The 18,142-nt window shown below is 36.8% G+C and overlaps 1 protein-coding gene across 3 annotated transcripts in view; it reads left to right on the top strand.

Annotated features, from left to right (window-relative positions):
- MLLT10 (MLLT10 histone lysine methyltransferase DOT1L cofactor) overlaps window positions 1-18,142 on the top strand; it is a 129,665-nt gene that overhangs the window by 107,911 nt on the left and 3,612 nt on the right. For all 3 annotated transcript variants that reach the window (XM_080382345.1, XM_080382343.1, XM_080382344.1), the window contains 8 exons: window positions 3,167-3,284; window positions 4,641-4,713; window positions 9,261-9,415; window positions 11,203-11,391; window positions 11,784-11,872; window positions 11,998-12,359; window positions 16,886-16,988; window positions 17,761-17,973. In XM_080382345.1, the coding sequence (XP_080238471.1) occupies window positions 3,167-3,284; window positions 4,641-4,713; window positions 9,261-9,415; window positions 11,203-11,391; window positions 11,784-11,872; window positions 11,998-12,359; window positions 16,886-16,988; window positions 17,761-17,973 (1,302 nt within the window). The remainder of the gene's footprint in view (window positions 1-3,166; window positions 3,285-4,640; window positions 4,714-9,260; window positions 9,416-11,202; window positions 11,392-11,783; window positions 11,873-11,997; window positions 12,360-16,885; window positions 16,989-17,760; window positions 17,974-18,142) is intronic.

Genomic DNA, 18,142 nt, shown 5'->3' with positions numbered 1-18,142 from the left:
TGATTTATTGAATGTGCCATAAATGAAAGCAGTGTATTATATACCTCTAGATGGGCTTAAATCCTTCTGCTAAAATCTTTTCTGGAAAATTTGCTGCCTTTTCAAAATAAATACTTAGCAGTTTCTCTATTTCATTAGTTCTTACATTTTGATCGTGTGTTGTGTTGACTGTTTAACTAGAATCAGTTGAAATAAAGAATACTACAGCTTTAAAAGTTCAGCATTTTAGAGCATGTTTCAGTCCTGTGACCTTAATATGTATTGACAGGATGATTGCGCATTTTTAATAAATGCTTGCTACAGCTTGTTTGGACTGTGAGTGAAACATGAAGCTCCAATTTCACCTTTAAATAATGTAGCGCTCCTCCACCTCCTCTACTTTCCTGTCAGATGAAGTCATCACATACATAATAAAGCTTCGCAAATCATTATTCTTGTCATTTTACATTGCCATTTAAAAAAAGTATTGGAAAAGTTTTTATTTACCTCCAGCTTACTTGAACAAATTTATTAATGTGATTTTTTTTTTTTTTTCCTTTTGAGAGTTGCATAGGATAGATGATGGTACTAGAACTTTTGTAGTTCCAACTTGTTGTAGGACACCTTCACTATTATTTTAAAGTATAAACAGGGGTTAAGTTTAGGGTGATCAACTACTTGAGAAAAAACTCAAGTTCTTAGATATTGTTTAAATCATGCTAAGTCTTTTGATCTGTTATATCAACCCACTTAGCAAACATTGTTTAATTCCTTTGATGTCTCTTGTTTTGTGATGTGATGGCTACTCAACAGACTTTAGCAACTCCTTTCAAGATACTTACACTTTCAGAAAGTTCTTAAATCTATTTGAGCATGTTTCAATCAAATAAATAGCTATTCTCCTTGCTGATTGTAGCAGCCCTGCCATCATAAATTAATATATAGTTGCTATTACAGTTTTAAGCAGCCTTGCAGTGAATTACAGTGAAAGTACCGCAGCTTTTGTGTAAAACATGAGCAGTACACTTACTAGAATTAAGAGAAATATTTTATAGAAATATTCTAAGACTAAACAGAAATAAGACCTGATGTTTGTCGTTTAAACAAAAAAAGCATGAACTCCATTAGTAGAATTCATAACCTCAGCCAGTTTATATAAATAACATATATACAGATTTTTATTTTGCTAGTCTTGTCTCTTAGATATGGAAGCAAATAATGATTGAATCTTGTAATATTCCATTCTTCAGTGAAAGAATTTGACAATGTTTTTGAAGTTTGTTTTGTTTTTGAGAGGGGGAAACAGCTGAAGGTTGCTAGTGAATGATAGTAGCTGAGCTGGAATCATACTACAGGTGTTCATTAAAGAAAGTAGCTGTGCAGTATTGCTACCTTCATCAGTAAGTGTCACGGTACTAACACCTACTGTATTTCTGGAAGCTGTTATATGTGGGTAGGTGAAAATGCCTGCATTATTTTTAAGACTTACAACTAATTCAGATTAATTCTACTAAAGACACGCAATTCCTTTAAAAAAAAAAAAGATACAACAGCCGGATTTGAAGTGAAACTGTAGTTCTGTGTCCACCAACCTCACACATACTTTCATTCTTCTACTGTCACAAAGTTAGAAAAAGCCACAAGTAATTACTTGCAATGATCAGGTTTTTCACTTTCCAGTTTAAAGGTATCAGGCACAATTTCTCACCAGTATATAGTAAATAAAGCATCATTGAAAACAGTTGTACGAATTCATAAAAGTCCATTCATCAAGTTTAATATGTTGGCTGAAAGCCAGAACTTAATGGTAGTGTGTGATTCTTTCCAGAGACATAGTTTATACTCTGTAATATTTTGCTGTAATAACCAGTATGTTTCCCCTGTCTCTTGTGTGCAGTTATACATGTCAAAATGTCCCACAAATTGAGTTCCTTCCTGTTCACCTTCTTTTTTCACTTTTTTTTTTTAAAAATTCCTTTGTAAATGTTGTTTACATTTTCTTAAAAGATTCATTTTAAAACCAGTGATCATACAGGTTATGTATCTCTGATTCCTCCCTCCCCCCCCAATATTGCAATCTTCTCTTTGTTCTGAAATATTTTTTTTTTAATCAGGTAGGAAAATGCCTTTTTAATATGCAGCCGTGCCTTTTACTTTTTTCTCTCCCCTTTGATTGCCTGTCTCTGCAACTCAGCATTTGACACAAATCTTTTCTTCGAAAGGGAAAAAGCATAAGCAGCCAAGGAAGAAGGTATTTTTATTGCGTTGGATTATGCAAGATTTTGGCCAGCCTCCTTAGCTTCATCTGTTTAAGGGTTCATTTTCGCTTGTTTGGCACAAGTCCCAGCAGAGACCTTCAGAATTGTGGTTAGCAACATGAATGAACACAAACTTTGGGAGCTCTTCAATAAGTAGAGCTGGCCAACTGCCAAAAATACAGTTCCTTATATGGGGTCAGGGCAAAGCTGTGATTCCGTGAGCCCTCTATTGTATAGAAAACATACTTGTAATGGCTGTTTGCGTTCTTTAAAATAAAAACAAAACAAAACAAAAAAACACCAGGCTTCCAAGTCTATCAAAATAGGAAGTAACAAAATAGTGTGCAGGTTTTACTAATGACGGACTTGAGCAAAGGAAATATGGCTCTGTGTAGTTAAACTATAGAGCTGAAAGTTGGACCTTTTGACCTCCACAGCCGGCTTGTGATGTAAGGAACCCAAGCATTTGTGAGACATCTGTTGTCTACCTGCCCTTATTTTGTAAATGGTTTAATAAGATTAAATAATTAGTAGGATAACCACATGGTCGCCATGCTACTAAGTCCTAGCATTGAGTGCATACTTCAGGATTGCAAAGGAACCCTACCCATCCTGCTACGCTGCGGTTGTTTTAAAATGCAGTTGGTATTTTTAACGTTTGCTACAGTAATTTTTTCATTGGAAGTTTTTTTTTGTTAACAGATCTTGCCAACGACAAGTAAAACACACTTTAAAACCTGATATATTTTCAAAGTACTGCAATTCTATTTCTGTACTCACAAATGGAAAATAATATTTTTTTCTCTTAAATACATTCAGATTTTAAAAAACAGTCAATAATTGTGCATTAGGAAGGCTTCTTTAAAATACATTAGCAGTTTTCCCCCCTTTTAAAAAGAAGGATTCAAATGTTAATTCGTTTCTTGCAGGCGAGCACCCTACCTGGATCTTCTCTCACTCTGCCTCCATCCCACATGTACGGCAATAGGCTGAACCCAAATTCAGCAATGGCAGGACTTATAGCTCAGTCTGAAAACAACCAAGCAGGTAAGCTTCCAGCTGCTGGTGACAAATGCACAGCTTTACAGATGGAAGAGATTGTTAAATTTGATTTTTGAACTCTGCCTAGCATTTGGTTATTAAATGTGCCTGTATAAAGTTGTTATGTGTTGGAAGTAAAATCTCAGTTGCCTCCCAGAACAGTGAGGTTTTCTCTCCCCACCCCCCCACCCCCACCCCCCTCTTTTTTTTTTTTTTTTTTTTTAAGTGTCTGAAATGTAAATGTTTAAGCAGAGCCATCAGCAGGCAGGAATGCAACAATGTCTCCTGTGACTTCTGTGATTGATGTGTTCAGTTCGGAGCTCTTTGCAAAGAGTAACACAGCTCTGGGTTTTGTCCTGAATAGTTTAAACCTTTATTTGCATAATTCATGAAATTGCATTACACACAACTTGGTGTGAAAGGGATCCCGTTAGAGAACTTCTGCAGCATTTAATAATCTTGTGAATATTTACCGATTGGCATTTTGTGCCGTTGGCTCTCCTCTACAGTTTTAATGAGCCACTGGCTTTGCTTTGTTTCATTCCCTCCATAAGGATTTGTTGACATGTCGTAGTAGTCATGCCTGTTTGGGGGAAGGGAATGAGTTTAGCAGTTTACCAAGAATGGATCAGTCATGTCTTTGCCCTCCAAGAGGTCGGAGGTCGCTTGACTCAGAATAGGGGGAGGGCAACCTTGAAGGGGGCAGATAGGGTTATTTTATTGAGAGGCCATAGGGAAAATAACCCTTTTGAGTCCTTCCAAGCAAAACGTTTTCGTATATTTAATGAGGCCTTTTTTGTTTGTTTTACTAGCTTTTTAGTAAGGGACTTTCCTATGCTTCTGCTTATAAATAGAAATTAGTGAATTATACGCTTTCATAAAGTTTTCAGTAAATTTGCAGAATAATGTGTGCTTGTTAGATGGCAGTGGTAAGTTTAATGCGTTACATATTTTACGAGTTGTTTTGGGATGCAAAGTGTTAAAAAAATACAGAGCATCAGGATTTGCTGTGATAAGCATACAGATTAGCTGTCCACAGCTGTGATTCATTACTTTCACCGTACAAATTAAAAGTGGCTGAGGGGAGGGTACTGCAAATGCAAACCACGCTTCTGTGCTGTAAAACTGAAAGGAATGAAAGAAGTGAACATAATCCATGGCCTGGTACAGCCTCAGAAATGTGTAAGGACAACACCTTACATGCTACAGTTCAGCAATCTTAAACTAGTTACGTATTCACTCTTCAGCATTAACTACAGGCAGAAGTTGAGATTTAAAGGTATTTTTAAAATACCTACATCAGCTTTAAAACTCTTATCTAAGAAGAGTCGATTTATCAGCTGTGAAATATTTACACTGCAGATCAAGATCTCGGAGATAATAGCCGCAGCCTTGTTGGCAGAGGAGGTTCACCCAGAGGAAGTCTCTCACCACGGTAAGCATTATTTACATTGGAGAGTGCAGGCAGAGGAAATGTTTTAAGATTTGGAAACTTCACTGTCTTCTTACTAGTAATACATACATGTTTTAAAAGCCTATGTGTGTATATATATGTGTGTGTGTGTGTATATATATATATATATATATATGCATGTATACGTACCTTTATTTTTATATAGATATACCCATCTTAACAAAACCCAATATGTCCAGATAGCTAAAAATGTACTGAAATTTACTTACATATATATCAACTCAAATTAGGTTTACAAATTAAGGACTTTACTTAAGAAATGGAGACTTGCTTTAGAGGAATTTATCTATCGTTTAAGCCACATGTACTACTTATCTCCTCAGATTTGTTACCATAGTCATATTTTTAGTCATATTTGCAAAAGTTCCAAAATCCCATAGACTTAAAGACTAAAACAATTACAGGAATAAGATGGTCTGAGAAGTTAATTACTTGTTTAAAATTTTAACTGATATTTTCTTCCCTCTTCCTCACAGTTTCAAAATATGCAAAAATTCTTTGGAGGGAAAAAAAAAAGTACTTTTTTTGTTTTGCTGCAAATTACCTCTATTGCAGAAGTTTGACATAAGAATTTTGCTGGAATTGTATTGCATTATTTTGTTTTAAAGTTCTTGCTTTTAAAATTTCAATATTGTGTTTTAAATACTTCAGTAATATTTTCTAGGTATTTTAAGTGAATCTTTGTTTTTAAAGGGCTTTATTTTCCATACGGGATCCCATATGAATTAGATTTTACAGTGTTATTACTGTATTCTTTTACTTGGGGACTAGCAATGGGGATTTTATCTTGAAAAGGATTTTAGGATAGCTAAAAAATGGTAGTTACACAGATACAGCATTGTAACAATGAATTTGATTGTTACAGTGTGTGTTTACTACAGTAATTTATAATAAATATCTCCAAATTAGATAATTTAATGTACATGCCTGGTGTTGTTGATCTTGTATTATATTCCTTAATTAATCAAAGGACTTCTTGTTGAATGGGGTGAGAATATCCATTGTAATACTTAGATGTTATTACCTAGCCATGAACTGGCTTTTAAGCTTTCCAGTATGTGTTGCTTCTAAAACAATAAACAGAGAATTTACAAATCAGTTTAGACTGTGTTTTCAGTATAAATAGATATATTAAAATTAGCATATAATCTTCCTATAAATAAGGAACATGTCTGTATATATACAGGCAAGTAAGGTAAGAGAATTTTGAAAAGGGACGTGCTCAACAATTAGGAAATTCCAGATCTTTAGACTATATATTAAGTAGTCCTCTTAGGCATGCATTTTGTGGTAGTTACAAGTTTTAATGCCTTCTTGGTTAATATGAAAATGCCTGGTCTTTGTATGATTTGCAGTAGGCCATAGTTGTCTTCAGGCTGGCTGTGTTTAGGTTAGAATATTTGGAAGCCAAACTTCTTGAATATGATGCTTCTGTGGAGTGTATGTTCAGGGTATATACAGTCCAGTACTTAAAATATGATCAAATTTCAGCTGGTTTTGATGGGGAAGGCGAATAACAACTGTATGATACAAAGGCCACCTCAGTCCACAATTGCAGAGCTTCCTTCAGTGTGCGTAAGCTGTAGCACTTTGCAAAGCAGATAGCTTTTCCTTGGCAGTAGAGTTGTTAAAAAACAATGCAAAAAAAACGGCTGGGGGGGGGAGGGAGGGGGCGAAATCACTGCTGTAGTTTCAGAACTGAAAGATGGAAAAACTTAAATACCTAGTGTGGAAAAGATTTAGAAAACTTACTCGTTCAATTAAGTTCCGTAGTCAGCAAATTTCACCCCTGGTTTGTGCAATGGGAAAGATCACATGTGTGTTGATGTTACTAAAATGTGTCGGTAACTCCCCACCTTCCCCAGTTAAATAAACAAGTGACTGATTACTGAAAATGTGATTTGTATTGAATAAAAAGCTGACTTCAAAAATCTGCCATCTGAAAACTTTGCAACTCTGAATGTTACCTGCTTTATCTATTAAATCTATTTTTCTGCAAGTTCTGACTCTGCTCCCTTTGAAGCTCACAAGACACGTAAATAACACGCTTCTTCGAAAAAAACATGTAATTATCAAATAGTTGCTCAAAATACAAACAGTTGCAGAAACAATTGTTTGCTGTTGATGACGCAGCCGATTGCAGCTCTTCAGAGAAGTGTGACTCATGAGCTGTATGGTCATTTCAAATTCGTATTGTTATATCTTCCTATCCCTGTGTAACCACAGTATTTAATGTTTAAGCTGTTATATTTAAAATTTTAATATACATGAGAAATATACCTAGTATATGTGTGCTATTTCCATTTTGCAAAGGAATTGCTGCTTTTCCCAAGAGAGTAATTAAACTTTTTTTCACCCCATAGTTAACCTTAGATTTTAAAATGCGTTATCTAATACCTGCATTGAAATAATGTATGTCTGCCTATATCTAAATGCAGTATTGCTTACAGTTAACACTATAAGAGTATGAATAACTGTACCCCAAATTTAAACAACAGTTTTGAAAGTAAGCAAGGCATGAAACATGGAACGAGGGATTCCCATCTCAGTGACAGCATTGGACCTGTGCATACAGCACATCTATAATCCTTTGGAAACTCTAATCAAATACTATTTGGGATAAGGATTCAGCCCTAGTATGCAGGAACCATGTCATGTCTAATGGATGAGGTAGGGGTTCAGCAGGAAGAGGATGGATTGACTAACGTTGTGATACATAGAAATCTAGATTTTGTTTGTTAGGGTTTTTTTCTCCTTCTGTACAGGCTTCCAGTGAAGGATTGCAGAGGTTATATGGTCACATGTTGCTTTGTTTCTACCTTTGTGAAATTGATAGGAAACAGTCCCAAGCCCAACAAGAATTTTGTTTGTGATTTATAATTCAAACGGTGCAATCTGTTAGTTATGCATCCTTCAAAAGCATGCATACAGAGAAAGAAGTTGCTGGGGGGCTTATGTGGTGGTTTTCTGTATTTGTTTTCTGGTTTTGGTTTTGGTTTGTTTTTTAAAGTGTGTTGTTTGTGTGGTGTGTAGTACATCTGTTCAGAATGTTTCTGCATAAACCTTCCTTCTTATCGCTTAGGCACATCATGTAAAGAACTAGTTTTAAGGCTGTTTTTGCTATGTCTGTGCTGAACTGTTAAATGGTGTTGAGTTGTCATCTCTTGTCAAAAGCCACTACCTTGGTTACCCGTTCATCAGGGCTTTTTGTTTTAACAAGCGTTTTTCTTCTTTCATCCTGTATGCAAAAGAGGAATTATTTATAAATTACAGAGCTCTTAAGTCACCTACTTAAAACCTTTTCTCATAAAAATCGCTTTTGCTCTGGTGCCTACAAAATGTTTGACAGTCATTAGGTAGCTAATGTGCTGTGACCACTGCTTATTATGCTAATCATAATTAACACACTGATTTCCTGAGCTCTATATGTTGTCCTGTACTGGGACTATGGTGGTCTTGTTGCTAAGTTTGCACTACATGTAGAACAGTATGGCTGTGATCCTGTGATAGCACCAATACTTACTACTTACAGTAATAACTAATATGTAAAAAGCAGAATTTGAGCTCACTGGAGTTAATTTAAAAAAACAACAACAAAACAAACAAAACCACAGCTGACTTTTTTGCATTTGTTGAGTATGAAGAATGGGACCGCACATACATGAGGCCAGAATCCTGAGTCAGAAATACACTTGAGCATCTGGTTTTGCTCAGAGGTTAAATTTTGCCCCATCCCCAGTGCAAAAGAAGCCTTCTCAAGGGACCTGAGGGGTCCCCAGCTTTCTCAGTGGCTGTCCGCTGAATATTTAATTTTCTTCTGAATGAGAGAAGACGTGGCAAAGGGATTATTCTTTGAATTATGTGTGATAATGAGTAAAAAAGGAAGTATATAAAGTGTGCACAGGACAAGCAGAGCATAACTTTTAACTTCCATTGTGTCCCTTGCAAAATAATATTTTCACATTGTCTCTCAAAAATGTGGTTTTTACATGATTCTTTTTAGAACAAGTTAGGCAGTGGAATTATACACAGCCTTTCTATGTGGAAGTATCATTACTATCCCAATTTTAACAAATTGGTTTTGTTTTCCCAGTTTTCTCTGGGAAAAATTTGAAGATTTTCTGTTGCGTGTGTTTTGTTTTTTTTTTTTTTTTTTAAGGACAGGTGCTCTATGTATCCACATACAAAAGTTTCCTGCTGTAGAAGTATGTGTGGCATAATTTAATACGATGCTGTTTGTCAGTTGGGTATTGTTAGTCTGTATGCAAGAAGAGGTTATGTGCTTTCTCAGTATAAATTCTTATGCTGTGAAATATTATATCTTCCTTTTAATAAAGCCTTGTCAGAACCAGGAGTTCTTAGTGATTTTGATGAATTAACTTAGTCTCGGAAGTCTAAGATATGTAGGTGGTAAGGGCTGATACAAGGTAAGAAACTTCAACAGCCTTTTACTAACACATTTCCTTCCATCTTTTTCTTTAAACAATTAATTGCAATATTTTCAACAGGTCTCCTGTAAGCAGCTTGCAGATTCGCTATGATCAATCAGGGAACAGTTGTGGGGAAAATTTGCCCCCAGTAGCAGCCAGCATAGAACAACTTCTGGAGAGGCAATGGAGTGAAGGACAACAGTTTTTATTGGAGCAAGGCACCCCTAGTGACAGTAAGTGCTCACATTCTGTTTATTACTGCTTTTGTTAACTGTGTTACTCAGAACTGCCATTCAGTGCGCCTCCAAGAACTTCTTAAAAAACTTATTTTCTGCTGTGAATAGAAATACAGTATAATTGTAACATAATTCTTAATCCAGCACATGGCTTCAATAGATTATGAAAAAGTTCTCTAAAATTACCTACATTTTTATGGATGGGGAAATTGTCATGCAAGAGGAAGTGACTTGCAGATCCAGCTGGTCAGTTGCAGTGTTTGGAAATGAATTCTGGACTTTGGATCCACTACTGTAAATGGTATAGTGCAGCTCCCCAGTTTGCTTTATATTATGTGATACAGATTGGCATATTAATTTAATCTAAACCGCCTACTTCTGTTGCTGTTCTAAAAAAATATTTACAAATCTTAGGCAGGCGTCCTACTGGGCTTTCGTATCTTTATTATGTTCTGTGTTTCTGAAGAAATTCTCAAAGCAATGAATATGTTAAAAGCATACTTGATGAGTAGATCACTTGGATCTCCATATGCAACAATATATCAATATCAAAGGCGATTGAATAAATTTTAAAAAATATTTTTTAATATCAGGTTAGGGGTTGTGTAATATTTTATTGAACATGTTTGTCTTCTCATTGGTAGTGTAAAGTGGTATCTAGTTGGTATTTTTATGAATGGTATCCTGACAAAAATGCTAATTGTGAGGAAATTCATGCAGGGATAATCCTTTAAACATGATAGCTGGAGGACAGGTTTAGCTAAGTCTTATTGCATCTCATTTGGGCTCACTGAGGGTTCCTTTGTATGTTCTTGAAGAGGAGGGATAAAAGCTAAATCCTTGGGAAATGACCAGATGTGCCTATACCAGTAGACTTATGTCTGTAGTAGGCCCAGAGGTCATGTTAAACAAATACAATTTAGAATTTTAAAAAAAATGGCTATCCCTGTGGCTTTACAGTCACACTGTAATACTAATGGGGAAATCCAAGTTCTGGAACCAAACTGGAGTTTCAGAAAACTGTGCTTGGTAAAAATCAGGTTAGTACAGAAGATGATGCACAAAAAGGGGTGGTAACTGCAGTGCTCACACAGTGCTCCCTGCCGGGTGATTTGTAGATTGCCACTCAAAGCAAATGAGAGCTCCTGCTCCCAACAAGGTGATAACTTCACGTTGGGTGACATTTTTTTCATTATTTCTGTAAGTTTATGACTCGGTGTACAAGGCATTAAAGCAGAAAAAATTCCCTTTTCACAAACTTGCTTGTTTTTACATAAATGCTGTTAGTTGGCTGCATTGTTAGTTGAATGTATATTGAATGTAAGCTGCTTCTGTTTTGATGTGTAAAATTTCTAATACTGCAGTTGAAATAGATTTCCCCCCGCCCCCCAACAAAAATGTATGCAGTTAACCTGTGTTACTTAAAATAATACTATTTTAATATCCTGGTTTGGGGATAAGTTATCTTGTGCTGCTGTTTGCTTAAAACTAATGTCAGCTCTAATAATGCAATTTTATCTGTATTTAAGCCAGGGTGCAGATAAATTGCAAAATCACTATCACATGCTGTGTACTTTTTTTCTGCACTTTAAATTACACAAGATTGATCCTAAACCTTTCCACTTAAAGTCAAATTTCTGTAATGTGTGTCTCAATTTTATTTATATTTTCACATATGACTTCATGCTAGTCTTAAATGGTAATACAGAATCTTTTTAAAAATAAAGGTGTTAGTCATTCTTTGAATGTGGTTGTGAAAGGTAACACATGCATTTTTACCTTAGTTTTAGGAATGCTTAAATCATTACACCAACTTCAGGTTGAAAACAGGCGGTTAGAAGAACAGATAAAGAATCTGACCGCTAAGAAGGAGCGGCTTCAGCTACTCAATGCACAGCTTTCGGTGCCCTTTCCAACAATAACTTCAAATCCTAGCCCTTCTCATCAAGTACATGCCTTTCCAGTACAAGCAGGTAAGTAAAGGAGAGTATGAAAGTAATTTGAACATGTATTTATATGAAATGCCTATTTCATCCACATATGGCATTGGTGGGAGATGCGTATACACGTAGGTTGAATATAGACTAAATATTTGTCGATGTTCAAATGTTTAAAAGTAAATTGGCAGATTTATATGAACCATTCCTACTTCAGTGCAGTTTTTCTTTTACTCCAGTCTGGAGCACATCTGCTTGAATTGATTCACCAATTATTTAGTTAATATTTTACTATTCAGCAATGATTTTAAGGTTGACTTTTCATTTTCTATGTTTACCTTTGACATTATTTTGAAATAATTATTCTGAATCTTTTTACACATCACAGAAATTTAACCACTCTGTGTTTTTTGAAATAATTACTTTAGCACCTAGCACTGATTCCTTGAACAGCAGTAAAAGCCCTCATCTGGGAAACAGTTTTTTACCGGACAATTCTCTTCCTGTATTAAATCAGGTAATCTTTATTTGTTTCTTCTAAATTTAAACTTGTTACAAGTTAAGTCATCATAGTCCTTCCATTGTGCTGTTAGGTGAAATTTTATGCAGCCGAGCGGGTTTTGTTGTTTGTTTTTACACTAGGAGATAACCTCCAGCGGACAAAGCACCAGCAGTTCATCAGCTCTTTCCACTCCACCACCTGCTGGGCAGAGTCCAGCTCAGCAAGGCTCAGGAGTCACCGGAGTTCAACAGGTCAATGGTGTGACAGTGGGGGCACTAGCTAGTGGTATGCAGACTGTAACCTCCACCATTCCTGCAGTGCCTGGTGTGGGTGGAATAATTGGAGCACTGCCAGCCAGCCAGCTGGCAATCAATGGAATTGTAGGAGCTTTAAATGGGGTAATTCAGACCCCAGCAACAATATCACAGAACCCTTCTCCTCTCGCTCATGCAACCGTGCCACCCAATGCAACGCATCCTTTGCCAACCACGTTAAATAACAGGTAAGAATTTATTGATTTTATGCTTTTCCCTGATAAACCCTGCTGTTCTTCAGCTTAGCTATGCTTTTTTAAGTGTCTTATTCGAAAGGTACTGTTTCTTCCTTAGCATGTAATTGTCAGACTAGGCTCGGCTCCTGATGTGTGAATGAAAGTCAGAAGGATTTAATGGAAGCACAGATAGTCAAGTTAAAGGAGAGATGTTTTCTGTTTAGCTTTTGGGAATCCTATGTCCATTTATTCCTGATTTTTAATCAAGTCACATTCCCAAACAAACGTAATTATGTAAATGTGCTTCAGTTCTTTTTTTAGTTCAGAAAACAATATTCTTTGTCTTGCCAATTGTTCTTCCAGGATTAAAGGAGCACTGGAAGGGCTGCCATTTGTTGCAGTAAGAAGGGGGGAGGGGGAGAGAAGAACGGTATGCGGTCACGTAATTAAAGATGTAATAGGCATAACTAACAGAGTAGTGATACAGTTGCATGGTGTTTTCATTTCTCTGTGCCTGACTCCAGAGACAACAAAATCAGTTTTTCAAGTGGTGGTCCTAAGGATTTTTAAATGTGTAAAAAGATCCATGCTTCAGTATTTGTAACAGCACTTCCCCACGACCAGGTATCCTCAGTAGCATAAACTGGTGCTGCTTGAGCTGCAAGGGAAATGGGTAACAAAAGGAGACAGCTGCTTTCCAGGAAGGGGAATGGTTTGCTTGGTCTGGAAGTATTTTGGGATAGAGCAGAGCCTGGGCTTAACTCATTCTCCCTGTTCCCCTTCCCCACACCCCTTGTATTGTCCTTTGCTTAGGAAGAACTACAGTTCTGTGTAGAAAGAGATGCCTGCAAATAGAGTGGATTACTTGTCTTTAAGTAGAGTTTATTTTTGGAGACTATGGTGGATTACCCACCAGAAAAGGCGTATGTGATTGGAGTGATGCAAGGGATCCCTAGTTTTGTAGCTTCTTTTCCCAGTTTCTTTCTTTGCTGTTTGGCAGCTCCTGAATATTTGTGTGCTGTGTCATTGTGTGGTATTGCTTCAACAGGCTCATAAAACCTGATACTTTCAAGCGTAACCTGTTGTTTTGATGTGCTACTGTATTTTTACTGAGGAGATTGTGTTTTTCATAGTTTATATCATAGGTTAAACGAAAGACATTTCATTAATGAAAAGTTACCTTCTTTCTTGACTATCAGAGGTCTGCTGAAAACACGAAGAATTTGTGTTACTCTCCCCAAAAGTGTGAGGAGGAATGAGAAGTGCTAGCCAAAGTCAGTATAATGCTTTCCACTTTCAGGCAGTGCCAGAATATACCAGTCATACTGCTGTTTTCTCATGGTATTGTTAATACACCGCTTATTTATTTCTGACTTTTTATATTGCAGAAATTATTCTTTTTTATTTTTATTTTTTTTTAATATTATTCTTAACTGCTGTAACTCTTGTATGTGTAGCCTAGTAGTAGACCACTCCAGTTCACACAGAATACTGCAACTAGTATCCTGTTCCTAAGCTTTCATGCTATCTTTTAGCATAGTCTGGAATACTCCAATGATTCCCCATTTTCTCCTCCAACAAGCTTATGCTGTACAACACTGCCACCATCTCAATTGCTCTATTTCTGTTCTTGCATAATTTCTTTCTCCACTGCTCGCTCAATAATACTAATTCAATACAAACATTAATTTTAAGGTGTACTTCTCACACAATTCTCTGCTTTTAATGACCTCATCCAGCTGATTTGCTGGGGCCCCTTCCTTTTTGAGGTGTTCCACCACTGCCCCCATTTTCTGTGAGTTTTCACTGCTTCTAGTTGTATATTTAGAGGGAAAAAAAGCTCAGGCTGAGCAAGCACTAATGCTAATTAGTGATAATACCATTTTAGTAATGACATGTACACTGCTTATTCCTGTTTTTTCCATTACAAACACTTCGGTGAAAAATATAAAAAAAACTTCACTGGAACTAAGTTGTGGAGAGGCTCTGGTATGTTTTTGGACGAAGAAAAAACAACCAAGAAAAAGTATTTTCCATTGGTTGAGATTATGGGTTCTTAAGAGTCTAAGGACACCATTTATTCCTGCCACTCTTCTTGTTCTATTGAGTGCTATTTCAGTGGCAAGTAGTTGACTAGTTCTTTAATGTTAAATTTCTCTAGGTATCACTACTCTTCAAACTGTGTAAGTGGGAAGGTTAAATGGTAACAAGCACAGGCAGGCGTGGAGGTTTGCTACTGTGCTATTGCACGCTCTGAACCGGGTAGATCACATAATGGTGATCAAGTCTGGAGGGGGTTTAAATCTGTATGCGCAAGACGATGGAAAGCCACATGAGAACTCAGTCCTGCTTTCTAACTTCTCTGTGGTGTTCTGTAATTAAAAGACTTCACAAATGTTACTTTTAAGTAGCAACTTCCAGGAACTTCCCAAGCTTCAGAATCTTGTTTGCACAGTTCTATGTGAAAAGCAGCTAGTTACTCACCAATACATGAGGACTTCTTTACGCATATGGCCCTTATTCATATCTTTACCTGTGGGACATAGGGAGGCGAGAAAACACTGATTTGCACACTGCTGTTTGAGAGAGTTTCAAATTACAGGTAAAAGAGCCTACATTCACTTGGCAGAGAGGGATACTTGATCCTTTTCTGGGAAAAGATGGCTTAATACAGATTGTTAGCAACCTGGAGATTAAATGATTTGAGGAAAAAGATAGGATTCTTTCTTTACTTTCTCGCAACCAGAGAAGACTGTAGGATGGAGAGTTTCAGACTGATCATATACCTTTTAATGAGAAGCTAAAAAGGATTAAATTTACATTGCAAACTGATCTGGTTTAGAGAAAGCTCTGTGGTGAAATCCCATGAACTGCCTCTTCTGGGAAGCTCAGGAGCTGCAGGGTTTTGTTTCTAGACAATTAGATCTCAGCTACTGGTTGAGGGTGTTTTCTTTCGAGTGCCAAAGCATTTGGAGAGAGGAAGGCAGAGCGGATAAAGAGAAGGGAGGACAACAGCAGAAAAAAGAAGTGCAAGGGTAAAACATGATATAGGAAAAAAGAATGATAAAAAGAATGAAAAAAAAGTGGAGAAGATTCATTTCAGTATAGAATACAGAAAAAATGAGGTAAAAAGAGAAGAAGGAAATAATGGTAATAGTCAAACTGAAAATGCTTATTTTTTGCAGATGTTATAAATATTTTTGATAGTTGAATTTAAAGTTGTTTGAAGGAATTTCAGTTAATCTGTGAGTGTCACTGTTTGAAAGTCAAATGCACAGGAGGAATCTAGGAGTTTCCTTGGGTAGATGAAGTGTCATCTCTGCTTTCAACAAACAAACGTTGCTAGCAGTTATTGGGGAATAAATAGAATGATGCTGTCCCATTTTGTGTTCTGTTACGTTAAATCCCTGGTGTGTGTAGACCTGGAATATTTTGTGGAGTTGTGATTATGCAGTTTTTACCTGAAATCTAAATTACTGTAGCCTAATTGTGTGGATTTGTGGCTGATTTAAGTTAATTTAATTCCTTAATATCTATCACAAATAGCAGTCCTGTCATCCTGTTGGTCATCCTGTGCACACCTTGCTGGTACTAGTGCTGTGCATTCACACAATAACCTACATTAACAGATAATCTTTTAGGTGTGTTTTGTATTGGCTCAGGTTGCAGCTCGGTTCCCACAAGATGTAGCTGATTGTGCAAGGACAGAAATGTACAGCTGAAAGGGAAATATTTAACCTTTCAATAGCAGGGTAAACCTATTGTGAAACTACACCTTGATAATTCAATGGGTGTTTTAAACTAGTAAAAGCTAACACTGGTACCGAAAGATGAATCCAGCTGTCTTCCGGTCCAAACCTCATGCTGTTGGTCTTACATGAACTGGAATAGCCAAGGAAACTCTTTATTTCCAGACCGGTTGTCCGTTGGATCAGTTCCCTGTCCAACTTCTGAAATAGCTGAAGAAAATTTTATGTAGGCTTGAAAATGAGGACTGGGAGCTAAGCAGCTGGCAAGTGCAGAGGCAGCCCGCTTTGCTCCATGGCAGCATCAGTTGGCCCAATTCAAGGCTGAATGTTTGCTGAATTACAGACAAGGTTTGGGCAATATAGTGATAGATTTGAATATAGCAAAAGATGAGAATTAGAAGGAAACTAAGACAAAGTAAATGATAGTTAAGTTTTAAAGGTTGGCAAGAGCTCTCTTAAAATATAAAATCTGGCCTTACTGTATAAAATATCTGAAAAAATGTAGAAATGGTAATTATTATCTGAGTTTAAAAGAATGTGCATGTAGTAGACTTACGTCATAGGCAAGAGTTGCTGTTGCTCAGCATAAAGGAGACTGGGGTGGTGGTGGTAATGTCTAGATATGTATCAAAAACGCAACTGGACAGACAGATTTGACAATATGCAATCAAAATGCTAAATAGGAACTGTCTATTTATATGCATCATTTTTTTGTTTCAATGGAAAGCTAATGTAAAAAGTTCCTGTACCTTCATATAAACTACAGTATTACCCTGTCAAATCCTACAGTGCCTCGGGACTAGGATTACTTCCTGACCAACAAAGACAACTTCTACTCCATCAACAGCACCAGCAATTTCAGCAATTACTAAGTACCCAGCAACTGACATCAGTAAGTTTTTGAGTTAATTATGATTTGTTCCTCTATTGTATTCTAAGGCATGGATAAACTCAGTTTAATACAAATCCTAGAAATGTGTTTAACTTGTTTAAATTACAGATCTTGATAACACTTAGTTTTTCAGTTGCTTCAACCTTTTTGGATGACAGTCATGCTAAATTACAGGGTGTTACTGGGCTGTGTGTATTGCTAAAAGAATCATTCCCTAGTGCCTTGAGTCACATTTTGTCTAACATAGACCTGGGGCTGAGAGACTTTGTCTCTCTCAGCATCAGCTCTGGGCAGCAGAGTTTGGGACCACGTATGGACTCGTCACATATCCTAAGCTATTCTCCGATTCCACTAGGACTCTAGCAAAAGATTTCTGGGTGTCGTCTCATGAGCTGTCTTTGCCCTGCAGTATTCATATAGGCCATGGAGTAATTGGTTTAACTATATGTGGTGTTAGTTGTGTAGTTTTAGTACTTTGACAAACGTGGTTTGACATTCTTCTCGGGTATGTTTCTTCAGATAAAGGCCTGACAAAGCCAGCAGGCTTAACTGAACTTCTGCTGAGCTACTGATTTCAGGAAATTTTATAGGCACTTCTGTTTACACAGTCTTGTGGAACTTCATTAGCGCAACCTAAATTAGCTGGGATTAGGTTAAGGGTTGCACTGACTTAAGATTGGCATAAGCAAGAACCCAGGGAGGAGTTATTTTTCAGTAACTAATTCTTGATTATTTTTTTTCCTTCTCTCTCTCTCTCCTCATATTACTCAAGGAACAACATCAGGCCCTTTTGTATCAATTAGTACAGCAACAACATCACCACCACCAACACCATCAGTCTGAAGTACAGCAATTGCAGATTACTGGAGGAGCACAGATACCCATAAACAACTTACTTTCAGGCACACAGGCCTCGCCACTTAATGCAGCTACTACCAACCCATTCCTTACAATTCATGGAGATAATGCAGCTCAGAAGGTGACAGTAAGTATATTTCTCACCTTGTTTTTGATGTAGTACCTCCATGAGGTAACTAGAAGCAAGTTATGTGCCTGTATTCAGAACTCAAGGAGGGTGTGGGTTTTTTTTTCTTTATTCTTGAGCCTTCAGCTGCACTTAATGAGGTTCAGAATTCTGTGAACTTGTAGTCACT

Source organism: Falco punctatus (assembly GCF_963210335.1).
Source record: "Falco punctatus genome assembly, chromosome: 4".
Taxonomy (NCBI): Eukaryota; Metazoa; Chordata; class Aves; order Falconiformes; family Falconidae; genus Falco; species Falco punctatus.
Note: the sequence above shows the minus strand (reverse complement) of the source record. Positions and strands in the feature narration are given on the sequence as shown.